The sequence below is a fragment of the Eucyclogobius newberryi genome, unplaced genomic scaffold (assembly GCF_026437365.1).
Source record: "Eucyclogobius newberryi isolate DKJ021-1_F unplaced genomic scaffold, fEucNew1.0.hap1 SCAF_18, whole genome shotgun sequence".
NCBI classification, from domain to species: domain Eukaryota; kingdom Metazoa; phylum Chordata; class Actinopteri; order Gobiiformes; family Gobiidae; genus Eucyclogobius; species Eucyclogobius newberryi.
Genome location: NW_027315812.1, coordinates 5,221,173 through 5,235,027, shown reverse-complemented (window position 1 = coordinate 5,235,027; position 13,855 = coordinate 5,221,173). Strand labels below are relative to the sequence as shown.

The following is a 13,855-nucleotide window of genomic DNA, read 5'->3' as shown; positions in this document are numbered from 1 at the left end:
GTTTTAACACATTTCTGTGACAAAACCAACCAGATAAAAAGTACTTTAAGTCAGGTGTACTTTTTTTGGACTAAAGATTGATTTTAAAAGTTTTAATTTTGCTTCTAAATCGTAGTACCGTATTTTCCGGACTATAAGTCGCACCTTTTGTCATAGTTTTGGCCGGGGTGCAACTTATACTTATACTCCAGAGCGACTTATATGTGAAATTATTTGTTATTTTCACACTTGCAACTGCATTTCATACTCCAGTGCAACTTTTTGTCTCTATTATGCATTTTTTGGCTAGTGCGACTTATACTTATACCGTATTTTCCGCACTATAGGGGGCACTGGATTATAAAGTACACTGCCAATAAATGGTCTATTTTCGATCATTTTTCATACATAAGGCGCACCGGACTATAAGGCGTTCTGTCGTTTAATGAGAAAATTAAAGGCTTTTAAGTGCGCCTTATAGTGCGGAAAATACGGTACTTATATACTTTGTTATTTTCACACTTACAACTGCATTTCATACTCCTGCGACTACTATATGTTTTTTTCTTCTTTATTATGCATTTTTTTGGCTGGTGCGACTTATACTCCGGTGCGACTTATAGTCCAGAAAATACGGTATATTAGTAGAAACAGTAGACCTAATATACTTACTACTATTATACTATGTTTATTTCAGCCAAGAATCGCCCTTTTCATATAAATAAGTAAAACAGAGCGATAATTAAAAGTAGAATCATTGTTTTAAGTCATAATTGTGGTAAAGTTTGACCAAAGGGAGCTTCAAACTTTGTGTCGAGAATAAAAACATGGCAGAGGAGGAGGTCAAGAGCGAGAGCAGATGTAACGCGGACAAAAGAGGACGTTTTTGTCAAGTGGGTTGTTGTTTTGGACGGGGCGAGTTCAAGAGTCGAGCCGAATGAAACCATGTGTCGCCGGACTAGAGGAGGTTATGAAAGAAGCGCTTCAGAAAAGTACACATGAAGTACACGTAAAACACACGCAACAGGACGATCCGCTGCTCCCGACGTCAAGTCTCAAGTAATATTACTCACGATTCAACACCACGACTCACAGCGACTCTGGATAAATAAAGACATTTAGAACGGGGTTGTTTTTCTTGGCATTATTCTACCTTAGGGTTATTGTGTTCTGTAGCTTCAATATTATCGTTTATCCTGTGTTTTTCTTCAACAGTGAAGCTAAATTATACAGACAGAGGGGGAATAAGAGAGAGAACACTCACTAAAACCAAAGACTTCTAGTGGATGTTTTGAAGCAGGGCTAGTCAACTTGCGGCCCGGGGGCCAGATCAGGCACGCCAAACAATCTGATCTGGGCCGCCGCGACCCATCCCTCAAATAAATGAATTTTTAAAAAAGTTTCTTGTTTTCTGGTTTAATTCTGGGTTAGCTTAAACCTGTTATGGTGCGGCTTAATCCTGACTTAAATCTGGCTTTAGACCCGATTTGGACCCGATTTGGACCCGATTTAGACCCGATTTAGACCCGGTTTGGACCCGGTTTGGACCTGGTTTAAACCTGGTTCAGACCTGGTTCAGACCTGGTTCAGACCCGGTTTGATTCTGGGTTAGCTCATCTAGCCTGGTCCTTTGTTAGTTCTGCTTCAATATTGGAATTGCCAATTTGCAGATTAAATGTTGTTTTTGATAATTTTCCATTTTATTTTGTCAAAAGATCTTATACAGCAGTCGATATTTTACCATTAATGAAACAACTTGAGTGATATAATAGTGGCGACAATGAAAATTAAGTTGACTAGTCCAGATAACAATTATTGACAAATGACTACTAATTACTATTCTTATTGTAGAATAATCTGTGCAGCCCTAAACTGGAGTGCGTGGTAAATGCTGCATAAACCCGGGGAACAGTGTGGACAGTTGGACCAGTTCAAACAATTCACCTCCTGCCAACAACGAGGTGAACGCAGCAGCCGGGAGCTGCGGATCAATAAATGAAGAAGAATATGAAATATAAAAGCGGGCGCGGCGGTGGAAGCGGTGTAATATTAATGCCCGGCGCCTATAGGGCTTACGTTGGCGAGCGGCGCGTGGGAGAAGAGCGAGAAGCCTTCAAACAGGTACTCGTGGTCGTCGTAATCGATCACCGTCGGCCTGTCCGTCTGAAAAACAAGACAAACGACACGCGACGGTCAGAAACACAACACAAACGACACGTGACGGTCAGGAACACAACACAAACGACACACGACGGTCAGAAACACAACACAAACAACACACGACGGTCAGGAACACAACACAAACGACACACGACGGTCAGGAACAGAACACAAACAACACACGATGGTCAGGAACACAACACAAACAACACACGAAGGTCAAGAACACAACACAAACAACACACGACGGTCAAGAACACAACACAAACAACACACGACGTCAAGATCACAACATAAACGACACGTGACGGTCAAGAACACAACACAAACAACACACGACGGTCAGGAACATAACACAAACACACAACGGTCAAAAACACAACACAAACAACACACGATGGTCAGGAACACAACACAAACAACACACGACGGTCAAGAACACAACACAAACAACACACGACGGTCAGAAACACAACACAAACAACACACGACGGTCAAGAACACAACACAACACAAACAAGACACGACGGTCAAGAACACAACACAAACAACACACGACGTCAAGAACACAACACAAACAACACACGACGGTCAAGAGCACAACACAAACAACACACGACGGTCAAGAACACAACACAAACGACACTTGACGGTCAGGAACATAACACAAACACACGAAGGTCAAAAACACAACACAAACAACACACAATGGTCAGGAACACAACACAAACAACACACGACGGTCAGGAACATAACACAAACACACGACGGTCAAAAACACAACACAAACAACACACGATGGTCAGGAACACAACACAAACAACACACGACGGTCAAGAACACAACACAACACAAACAACACACGACGGTCAAGAACACAACACAAACAACACACGACGGTCAAGAACACAACACAAACAACACTTGACGGTCAGGAACATAACACAAACACACGAAGGTCAAAAACACAACACAAACAACACACGGCGGTCAGGAACACAACACAACACGCGACGGTCAGAAACACAACACAAACAACACACGACGGTCAAGAACACAACACAAACAACACGCGACGGTCAGGAAACCAACACAAACAACACACGACGGTCAAGAACACAACACAAACAACACACGACGGTCAAGAACACAACACAAACAACACGCGACGGTCAGGAACACAACACAAACAACACACGACGGTCAAGAACACAACACAAACAACACACGACGGTCAAGAACACAACACAAACAACACACGACGGTCAAGAACATAACAAACACACGACGGTCAAGAAGACAACACAAACAACACACGACGGTCAGAAACACAACACAAACGACACGCAACGGTCAAAAACACAACACAAACAACACACAATGGTCAGGAACACAACACAAACAACACACGACGGTCAGGAACATAACACAAACACACGACGGTCAGGAACACAACACAACACAAACAACACACGACGGTCAGAAACACAACACAAACAACACGCGACGGTCAGAAACACAACACAAACAACACGCGACGGTCAGGAACACAACACAAACAACACACAACGGTCAGAAACACAACACAAACAACACACAACGGTCAAGAACACAACACAAACAACACACAACGGTCAGAAACACAACACAAACAACACCCGACGGTCAGGAACACAACACAAACAACACACGACGGTCAGAAACACAACACAACACAAACAACACACGACGGTCAAGAACACAACACAAACAACACACAACGGTCAAGAACACAACACAAACAACACACGACGGTCAAGAACACAACACAAACAACACACGACGGTCAAGAACACAACACAAACAACACACGACGGTCAAGAACACAACACAAACAACACACGACGGTCAAGAACACAACACAACACAAACAACACACGACGGTCAAGAACACAACACAAACAACACACGACGGTCAAGAACACAACACAAACGACACTTGACGGTCAGGAACATAACACAAACACACGAAGGTCAAAAACACAACACAAACAACACACGACGGTCAGGAACACAACACAACACGCGACGGTCAGAAACACAACACAAACACACGACGGTCAAAAACACAACACAAACAACACACGACGGTCAAGAACACAACACAAACAACACGCGACGGTCAGGAACACAACACAAACAACACGCGACGGTCAAGAACACAACACAAACAACACGCGACGGTCAGGAACACAACACAAACAACACACGACGGTCAAGAACACAACACAAACAACACGCGACGGTCAGGAACACAACACAAACAACACACGACGGTCAAGAACACAACACAAACAACACACGACGGTCAAGAACACAACACAAACAACACACGACGTCAAGATCACAACATAAACGACACGTGACGGTCAAGAACACAACACAAACAACACACGACGGTCAGGAACATAACACAAACACACAACGGTCAAAAACACAACACAAACAACACACGATGGTCAGGAACACAACACAAACAACACACGACGGTCAAGAACACAACACAAACAACACACGACTGTCAGAAACACAACACAAACAACACACGACGGTCAAGAACACAACACAACACAAACAAGACACGACGGTCAAGAACACAACACAAACAACACACGACGTCAAGAACACAACACAAACAACACACGACGGTCAAGAGCACAACACAAACAACACACGACGGTCAAGAACACAACACAAACGACACTTGACGGTCAGGAACATAACACAAACACACGAAGGTCAAAAACACAACACAAACAACACACAATGGTCAGGAACACAACACAAACAACACACGACGGTCAGGAACATAACACAAACACACGACGGTCAAAAACACAACACAAACAACACACGATGGTCAGGAACACAACACAAACAACATACGACGGTCAAGAACACAACACAACACAAACAACACACGACGGTCAAGAACACAACACAAACAACACACGACGGTCAAGAACACAACACAAACAACACACGACGGTCAAGAACACAACACAAACAACACACGACGGTCAGAAACACAACACAAACAACACACGACGGTCAAGAACACAACACAACACAAACAACACACGACGGTCAAGAACACAACACAAACAACACACGACGGTCAAGAACACAACACAAACGACACTTGACGGTCAGGAACATAACACAAACACACGAAGGTCAAAAACACAACACAAACAACACACGGCGGTCAGGAACACAACACAACACGCGACGGTCAGAAACACAACACAAACAACACACGACGGTCAAGAACACAACACAAACAACACGCGACGGTCAGGAACACAACACAAACAACACACGACGGTCAAGAACACAACACAAACAACACACGACGGTCAAGAACACAACACAAACAACACGCGACGGTCAGGAACACAACACAAACAACACACGACGGTCAAGAACACAACACAAACAACACACGACGGTCAAGAACACAACACAAACAACACACGACGGTCAAGAACATAACAAACACACGACGGTCAAGAAGACAACACAAACAACACACGACGGTCAGAAACACAACACAAACGACACGCAACGGTCAAAAACACAACACAAACAACACACAATGGTCAGGAACACAACACAAACAACACACGACGGTCAAGAACACAACACAAACAACACACGACGGTCAGGAACACAACACAACACAAACAACACACGACGGTCAGAAACACAACACAAACAACACACAACGGTCAAGAACACAACACAAACAACACACAACGGTCAGAAACACAACACAAACAACACCCGACGGTCAGGAACACAACACAAACAACACACGACGGTCAGAAACACAACACAACACAAACAACACACGACGGTCAGAAACACAACACAACACAAACAACACACGACGGTCAAGAACACAACACAAACAACACACAACGGTCAAGAACACAACACAAACAACACACGACGGTCAAGACCACAACACAAACAACACACGACGGTCAAGAACACAACACAAACAACACACGACGGTCAGAAACACAACACAAACAACACACGACGGTCAAGAACACAACACAAACAACACACGACGGTCAAGAACACAACACAAACAACACACGACGGTCAAGAACACAACACAAACGACACTTGACGGTCAGGAACATAACACAAACACACGAAGGTCAAAAACACAACACAAACAACACACGACGGTCAGGAACACAACACAACACGCGACGGTCAGAAACACAACACAAACAACACACGACGGTCAAGAACACAACACAAACAACACGCGACGGTCAGGAACACAACACAAACAACACACGACGGTCAAGAACACAACACAAACAACACACGACGGTCAAGAACACAACACAAACAACACACGACGGTCAAGAACATAAGAAACACACGACGGTCAAGAAGACAACACAAACAACACACGACGGTCAGAAACACAACACAAACGACACGCAACGGTCAAAAACACAACACAAACAACACACAATGGTCAGGAACACAACACAAACAACACACGACGGTCAAGAACACAACACAAACAACACACGACGGTCAGGAACACAACACAACACAAACAACACACGACGGTCAGAAACACAACACAAACAACACACGACGGTCAGAAACACAACACAAACAACACGCGACGGTCAGGAACACAACACAAACAACACACAACGGTCAGAAACACAACACAAACAACACCCGACGGTCAGGAACACAACACAAACAACACACGACGGTCAGAAACACAACACAAACAACACACGACGGTCAAGAACACAACACAAACAACACACGACGGTCAAGAACACAACACAAACAACACACGACGGTCAAGAACACAACACAAACAACACACAACGGTCAGAAACACAACACAAACAACACCCGACGGTCAGGAACACAACACAAACAACACACGACGGTCAGAAACACAACACAACACAAACAACACACGACGGTCAAGAACACAACACAAACAACACACAACGGTCAAGAACACAACACAAACAACACACGACGGTCAAGAACACAACACAAACAACACACGACGGTCAAGAACACAACACAAACAACACACGACGGTCAGAAACACAACACAAACAACACACGACGGTCAAGAACACAACACAAACAACACACGACGGTCAAGAACACAACACAAACAACACACGACGGTCAAGAACACAACACAAACGACACTTGACGGTCAGGAACATAACACAAACACACGAAGGTCAAAAACACAACACAAACAACACACGACGGTCAGGAACACAACACAACACGCGACGGTCAGAAACACAACACAAACAACACACGACGGTCAAGAACACAACACAAACAACACGCGACGGTCAAGAACACAACACAAACAACACGCGACGGTCAGGAACACAACACAAACAACACACGACGGTCAAGAACACAACACAAACAACACACGACGGTCAAGAACATAACAAACACACGACGGTCAAGAAGACAACACAAACAACACACGACGGTCAGAAACACAACACAAACGACACGCAACGGTCAAAAACACAACACAAACAACACACAATGGTCAGGAACACAACACAAACAACACACGACGGTCAAGAACACAACACAAACAACACACGACGGTCAAGAACACAACACAACACAAACAACACACGACGGTCAGAAACACAACACAAACAACACGCGACGGTCAGAAACACAACACAAACAACACGCGACGGTCAGGAACACAACACAAACAACACACAACGGTCAGAAACACAACACAAACAACACACAACGGTCAAGAACACAACACAAACAACACACAACGGTCAGAAACACAACACAAACAACACCCGACGGTCAGGAACACAACACAAACAACACACGACGGTCAGAAACACAACACAACACAAACAACACACGACGGTCAAGAACACAACACAAACAACACACAACGGTCAAGAACACAACACAAACAACACACGACGGTCAAGAACACATCACAAACAACACACGACGGTCAGAAACGTGTCTTAAACTTGACTTTCCATGCATTTTTATGGCTTTAATTAGCGTTTAAACTACAAGCTACAAACTGCCCTGTCAGCAGCGGGAACTGTGTTCTTTTTCAGGCCTCTAAAGGTTGAAGTAGAACGCGTTTATCTTAAAGGAGAAAAGTGTAAGTGAAGAGTCTGATACCAGGAAGTTGGTGGGCGGAGACACGGTGATGCGGTAGTGGAACAGCTTCCCCGAGTTGTTGTTCATCGGGCGACAAAGCTTCACAGGCTGAAAGAGATAAAAGAGATAAAACGTTCAGCATTTTCTCTTGAACAAATGGACGCACTTTATTTACTACCACTAAAGTCCAGCTGTTCTAATATTACCGTATTTCCTGGAATATAAGTTGCACCAGCCAAAAAATGCATAATAGAGAAGAAAAAAACATATATAAGTCGCACTGGAGTATGAAATGCAGTTGTGTGAAAATAACAAATAATATCACATATAAGTCGCTCCGGAGTATAAGTATATAAGTAAAAATATAAGTATAAGTCGCATCCCGGCCAAAACTATGAAAAAAGGTGCGACTTATAGTCCGGAAAATACGGTAATTCTTTAAAAGTAGAAGACGATCGGGGCAGAGCCAGACGTGGAGAAGGACAGACAAGTAAAGGTCACCTGTTCTCCGGGGTAAATGCTCACCTGTTCTCCGGGCGGGGTAAATGCTCACCTGTTCTCCGGGGTAAATGCTCACCTGTTCTCTGGGGTAAATGCTCACCTGTTCTCCGGGCGGGGTAAATGCTCACCTGTTCTCTGGGGTAAATGCGCACCTGTTCTCCGGGGTAAATGCTCACCTGTTCTCTGGGGTAAATGCTCACCTGTTCTCCGGGCGGGGTAAATGCTCACCTGTTCTCTGGGGTAAATGCTCACCTGTTCTCCGGGCGGGGTAAATGCGCACCTGTTCTCCGGGGTAAATGCTCACCTGTTCTCCGGGCGGGGTAAATGCTCACCTGTTCTCCAGGGTAAATGCTCACCTGTTCTCCGGGGTAAATGCTCACCTGTTCTCTGGGGTAAATGCTCACCTGTTCTCCGGGCGGGGTAAATGCTCACCTGTTCTCTGGGGAAAATGCTCACCTGTTCTCCGGGGTAAATGCTCACCTGTTCTCTGGGGTAAATGCTCACCTGTTCTCCGGGCGGGGTAAATGCGCACCTGTTCTCCGGGGTAAATGCTCACCTGTTCTCCGGGCGGGGTGAATGCTCACCTGTTCTCCGGGGTAAATGCTCACCTGTTCTCCGGGCGGGGTAAATGCTCACCTGTTCTCCGGGGTAAATGCTCACCTGTTCTCCGGGGTAAATGCTCACCTGTTCTCCGGGGTAAATGCTCACCTGTTCTCCGGGGTAAATGCTCACCTGTTCTCCGGGCGGGGTAAATGCTCACCTGTTCTCCGGGGTAAATGCTCACCTGTTCTCCGGGGTAAATGCTCACCTGTTCTCCGGGGTAAATGCTCACCTGTTCTCCGGGGTAAATGCTCACCTGTTCTCCGGGGTAAATGCTCACCTGTTCTCCGGGGTAAATGCTCACCTGTTCTCCGGGGTAAATGCTCACCTGTTCTCCGGGGTAAATGCTCACCTGTTCTCCGGGGTAAATGCTCACCTGTTCTCCGGGGTAAATGCTCACCTGTTCTCCGGGGTAAATGCTCACCTGTTCTCCGGGGTAAATGCTCACCTGTTCTCCGGGGTAAATGCTCACCTGTTCTCCGGGGTAAATGCTCACCTGTTCTCCGGGGTAAATGCTCACCTGTTCTCCGGGGTAAATGCTCACCTGTTCTCCGGGGTAAATGCTCACCTGTTCTCCGGGGTAAATGCTCACCTGTTCTCCGGGGTAAATGCTCACCTGTTCTCCGGGGTAAATGCTCACCTGTTCTCCGGGGTAAATGCTCACCTGTTCTCCGGGGTAAATGCTCACCTGTTCTCCGGGGTAAATGCTCACCTGTTCTCCGGGGTAAATGCTCACCTGTTCTCCGGGGTAAATGCTCACCTGTTCTCCGGGGTAAATGCTCACCTGTTCTCCGGGGTAAATGCTCACCTGTTCTCCGGGGTAAATGCTCACCTGTTCTCCGGGGTAAATGCTCACCTGTTCTCCGGGGTAAATGCTCACCTGTTCTCCGGGGTAAATGCTCACCTGTTCTCCGGGGTAAATGCTCACCTGTTCTCCGGGGTAAATGCTCACCTGTTCTCCGGGGTAAATGCTCACCTGTTCTCCGGGGTAAATGCTCACCTGTTCTCCGGGGTAAATGCTCACCTGTTCTCCGGGGTAAATGCTCACCTGTTCTCCGGGGTAAATGCTCACCTGTTCTCCGGGGTAAATGCTCACCTGTTCTCCGGGGTAAATGCTCACCTGTTCTCCGGGGTAAATGCTCACCTGTTCTCCGGGGTAAATGCTCACCTGTTCTCCGGGGTAAATGCTCACCTGTTCTCCGGGGTAAATGCTCACCTGTTCTCCGGGGTAAATGCTCACCTGTTCTCCGGGGTAAATGCTCACCTGTTCTCCGGGGTAAATGCTCACCTGTTCTCCGGGGTAAATGCTCACCTGTTCTCCGGGGTAAATGCTGTGGCGGATCCCGGTGCGTCGGGCTTTAGCGCTGCACTTACACAGGGGCCCGTCGTTCATCTAGACACAACAGAAGGATTAAAGACCCTATGATGTTTATACAATTTAAAGTTATACAAGAGAATGATTTAAAGTTATGTCTGCAGGATTTAAAAACATTATAAGAGTAACAAAGGCGCACAAAGTCAGTATGTGTATATGTATAAAGTCAGTATGTGTATATGTATAAAGTCAGTATGTGTATATGTATAAAGTCAGTATGTGTATATGTATAAAGTCAGTATGTGTATATGTATAAAGTCAGTATGTGTATATGTATAAAGTCAGTATGTGTATATGTATAAAGTCAGTATGTGTATATGTATAAAGTCAGTATGTGTATATGTATAAAGTCAGTATGTGTATATGTATAAAGTCAGTATGTGTATATGTATAAAGTCAGTATGTGTATATGTATAAAGTCAGTATGTGTATATGTATAAAGTCAGTATGTGTATATGTATAAAGTCAGTATGTGTATATGTATAAAGTCAGTATGTGTATATGTATAAAGTCAGTATGTGTATATGTATAAAGTCAGTATGTGTATATGTATAAAGTCAGTATGTGTATATGTATAAAGTCAGTATGTGTATATGTATAAAGTCAGTATGTGTATATGTATAAAGTCAGTATGTGTATATGTATAAAGTCAGTATGTGTATATGTATAAAGTCAGTATGTGTATATGTATAAAGTCAGTATGTGTATATGTATAAAGTCAGTATGTGTATATGTATAAAGTCAGTATGTGTATATGTATAAAGTCAGTATGTGTATATGTATAAAGTCAGTATGTGTATATGTATAAAGTCAGTATGTGTATATGTATAAAGTCAGTATGTGTATATGTATAAAGTCAGTATGTGTATATGTATAAAGTCAGTATGTGTATATGTATAAAGTCAGTATGTGTATATGTATAAAGTCAGTATGTGTATATGTATAAAGTCAGTATGTGTATATGTATAAAGTCAGTATGTGTATATGTATAAAGTCAGTATGTGTATATGTATAAAGTCGGGAAGTGTATGTATCTTGGATGCACTGCAGTGTAAAATGGGATTGCCGATTGTTGTGGTAATTAACAATGTAAAAATGTAAAAACTCCATTCAGAGAAAAAATGAAATGGTACTGTAAATTTAATCAAATGCAATTATTTAAAAATGAAAATATATACATAAAATTAAAAAAACATAATAAAATGTAATAAAATAAGTCAAATAAATGAAATAAACTAAACAAAATAAAATAAACAAAATAAATGAAATAAATAAAATACAATAAATACAATAAAATAAATAAAATAAATCTATTGTGTTTATGTTCATTTATTTGTTGATAAATTAAATAAAAATAATTAAATAAAACCGATGACAACCCAAGGGGAGGGGGAGGTATGACAATGTAAACAATGTCAACAATGAAAAAAACAACAAACTGTTTACACTGAACTATAACTGGTGAAGAAATAAAAGGAACAAAAGAATGTCTGGAGTTCAGACTCTACATGGGGCTAGAACTGTGCCAATCAGACGAAAGCACAGCGTTCCCGTCACAGCGTCCCCGCCCCTCACCTGGCCCGGGTCGTTGTACCACAGCTCCTCGTGGAGCCGGTCGGGATGGGCCTTCTTCCTCTTGATCTCGGCGATCACGTCGAACACCTCCGAGTCCGAGGACGAGGAGCAGGAGCTTCCCTCGCCGTCCGACTCGCACTCCGACTCGCTGCTGCAGCCGCCTGCAACAGAGACGCGCCGCTTACAACACGGGAGACGCCACGCCCGCTCCGGAGACGCCACACCCCCGCTCCGGAGACGTCACACCCCCGCTCCGGAGACGTCACACCCCCGCTCCGGAGACGTCACACCCCCGCTCCGGAGACGCCACACCCCCGCTCCGGAGACGTCACACCCGCTCCGGAGACGCCACACCCCCGCTCCGGAGACGTCACACCCCCGCTCCGGAGACGCCACACCCCCGCTCCGGAGACGTCACACCCCCGCTCCGGAGACGCCACGCCCGCTCCGGAGACGCCACGCCCGCTCCGGAGACGCCACACCCGCTCCGGAGACGCCACGCCCCCGCTCCGGAGACGCCACACCCCCGCTCCGGAGACGCCACACTCGCTCCGGAGACGCCACACTCGCTCCGGAGACTCCACACCCGCTCCGGAGACGCCACACCCGCTCCGGAGACGCCACACCCCCGCTCCGGAGACGCCACACCCGCTCCGGAGACGCCACACTCGCTCCGGAGACGCCACACCCCCGCTCCGGAGACGCCACACCCGCTCCGGAGACTCCACACCCGCTCCGGAGACGCCACACCCGCTCAGGAGACGCCACACCCGCTCCGGAGACTCCACACCCGCTCCGGAGACTCCACACCCGCTCCGGAGACTCCACACCCGCTCCGGAGACGCCACACCCGCTCCGGAGACGCCACACCCGCTCCGGAGACTCCACACCCGCTCCAGAGACTCCACACCCGCTCCGGAGACGCCACACCCGCTCAGGAGACGCCACACACGCTCCGGAGACGTTACAACCGCGCTTCGGAACGTTCTACAGGACGACGTTAAGCGCCTCCATCTTCAGAGAGATGACCCGGCTCGTAAAGGCTGAAGGATTAGTCGCAATCACATCGAAATCTCCCTTTGAAACCGTCTAAATCTGCATAAAGACTGCCAACTCCAATTTAGATCTGTAGACATTTTATTACCGTATTTTTCAGACTATAAGTCGCACCTTTTTACATATTTTTGCCCGGGGTGCGACTTATACTTATATTTATACGGAGCGACTTGTTAATCCGGAGCAACTTGTTATTTTCACACTTGCAACTGCATTTCATACACCAGTGCAGCTTATATATGCTTTTTTCTTCTCTATTATGCATTTTTTGGCTACTTATACTCCGGAAAATACGGTAATTTGTTCAGAGACTTATTTTTGGCATCACACACTTGTTACTTATTAATCTTAGTCTGAATTTGTTGTTTACACTCGTTTCTT

The 13,855-nt window shown here is 45.4% G+C and overlaps 1 protein-coding gene across 1 annotated transcript in view; it reads right to left on the bottom strand.

Annotated features, from left to right (window-relative positions):
* drosha (drosha ribonuclease III) overlaps window positions 1–13,855 on the bottom strand; it is a 210,482-nt gene that overhangs the window by 186,559 nt on the left and 10,068 nt on the right. Inside the window, exons 6-9 of the mRNA XM_072450415.1 lie at window positions 12,419–12,579; window positions 10,781–10,861; window positions 8,389–8,475; window positions 2,056–2,142 (exon numbers count right to left, since the gene is read on the bottom strand). Coding sequence (XP_072306516.1) covers window positions 2,056–2,142; window positions 8,389–8,475; window positions 10,781–10,861; window positions 12,419–12,579 — 416 coding nt within the window. The remainder of the gene's footprint in view (window positions 1–2,055; window positions 2,143–8,388; window positions 8,476–10,780; window positions 10,862–12,418; window positions 12,580–13,855) is intronic.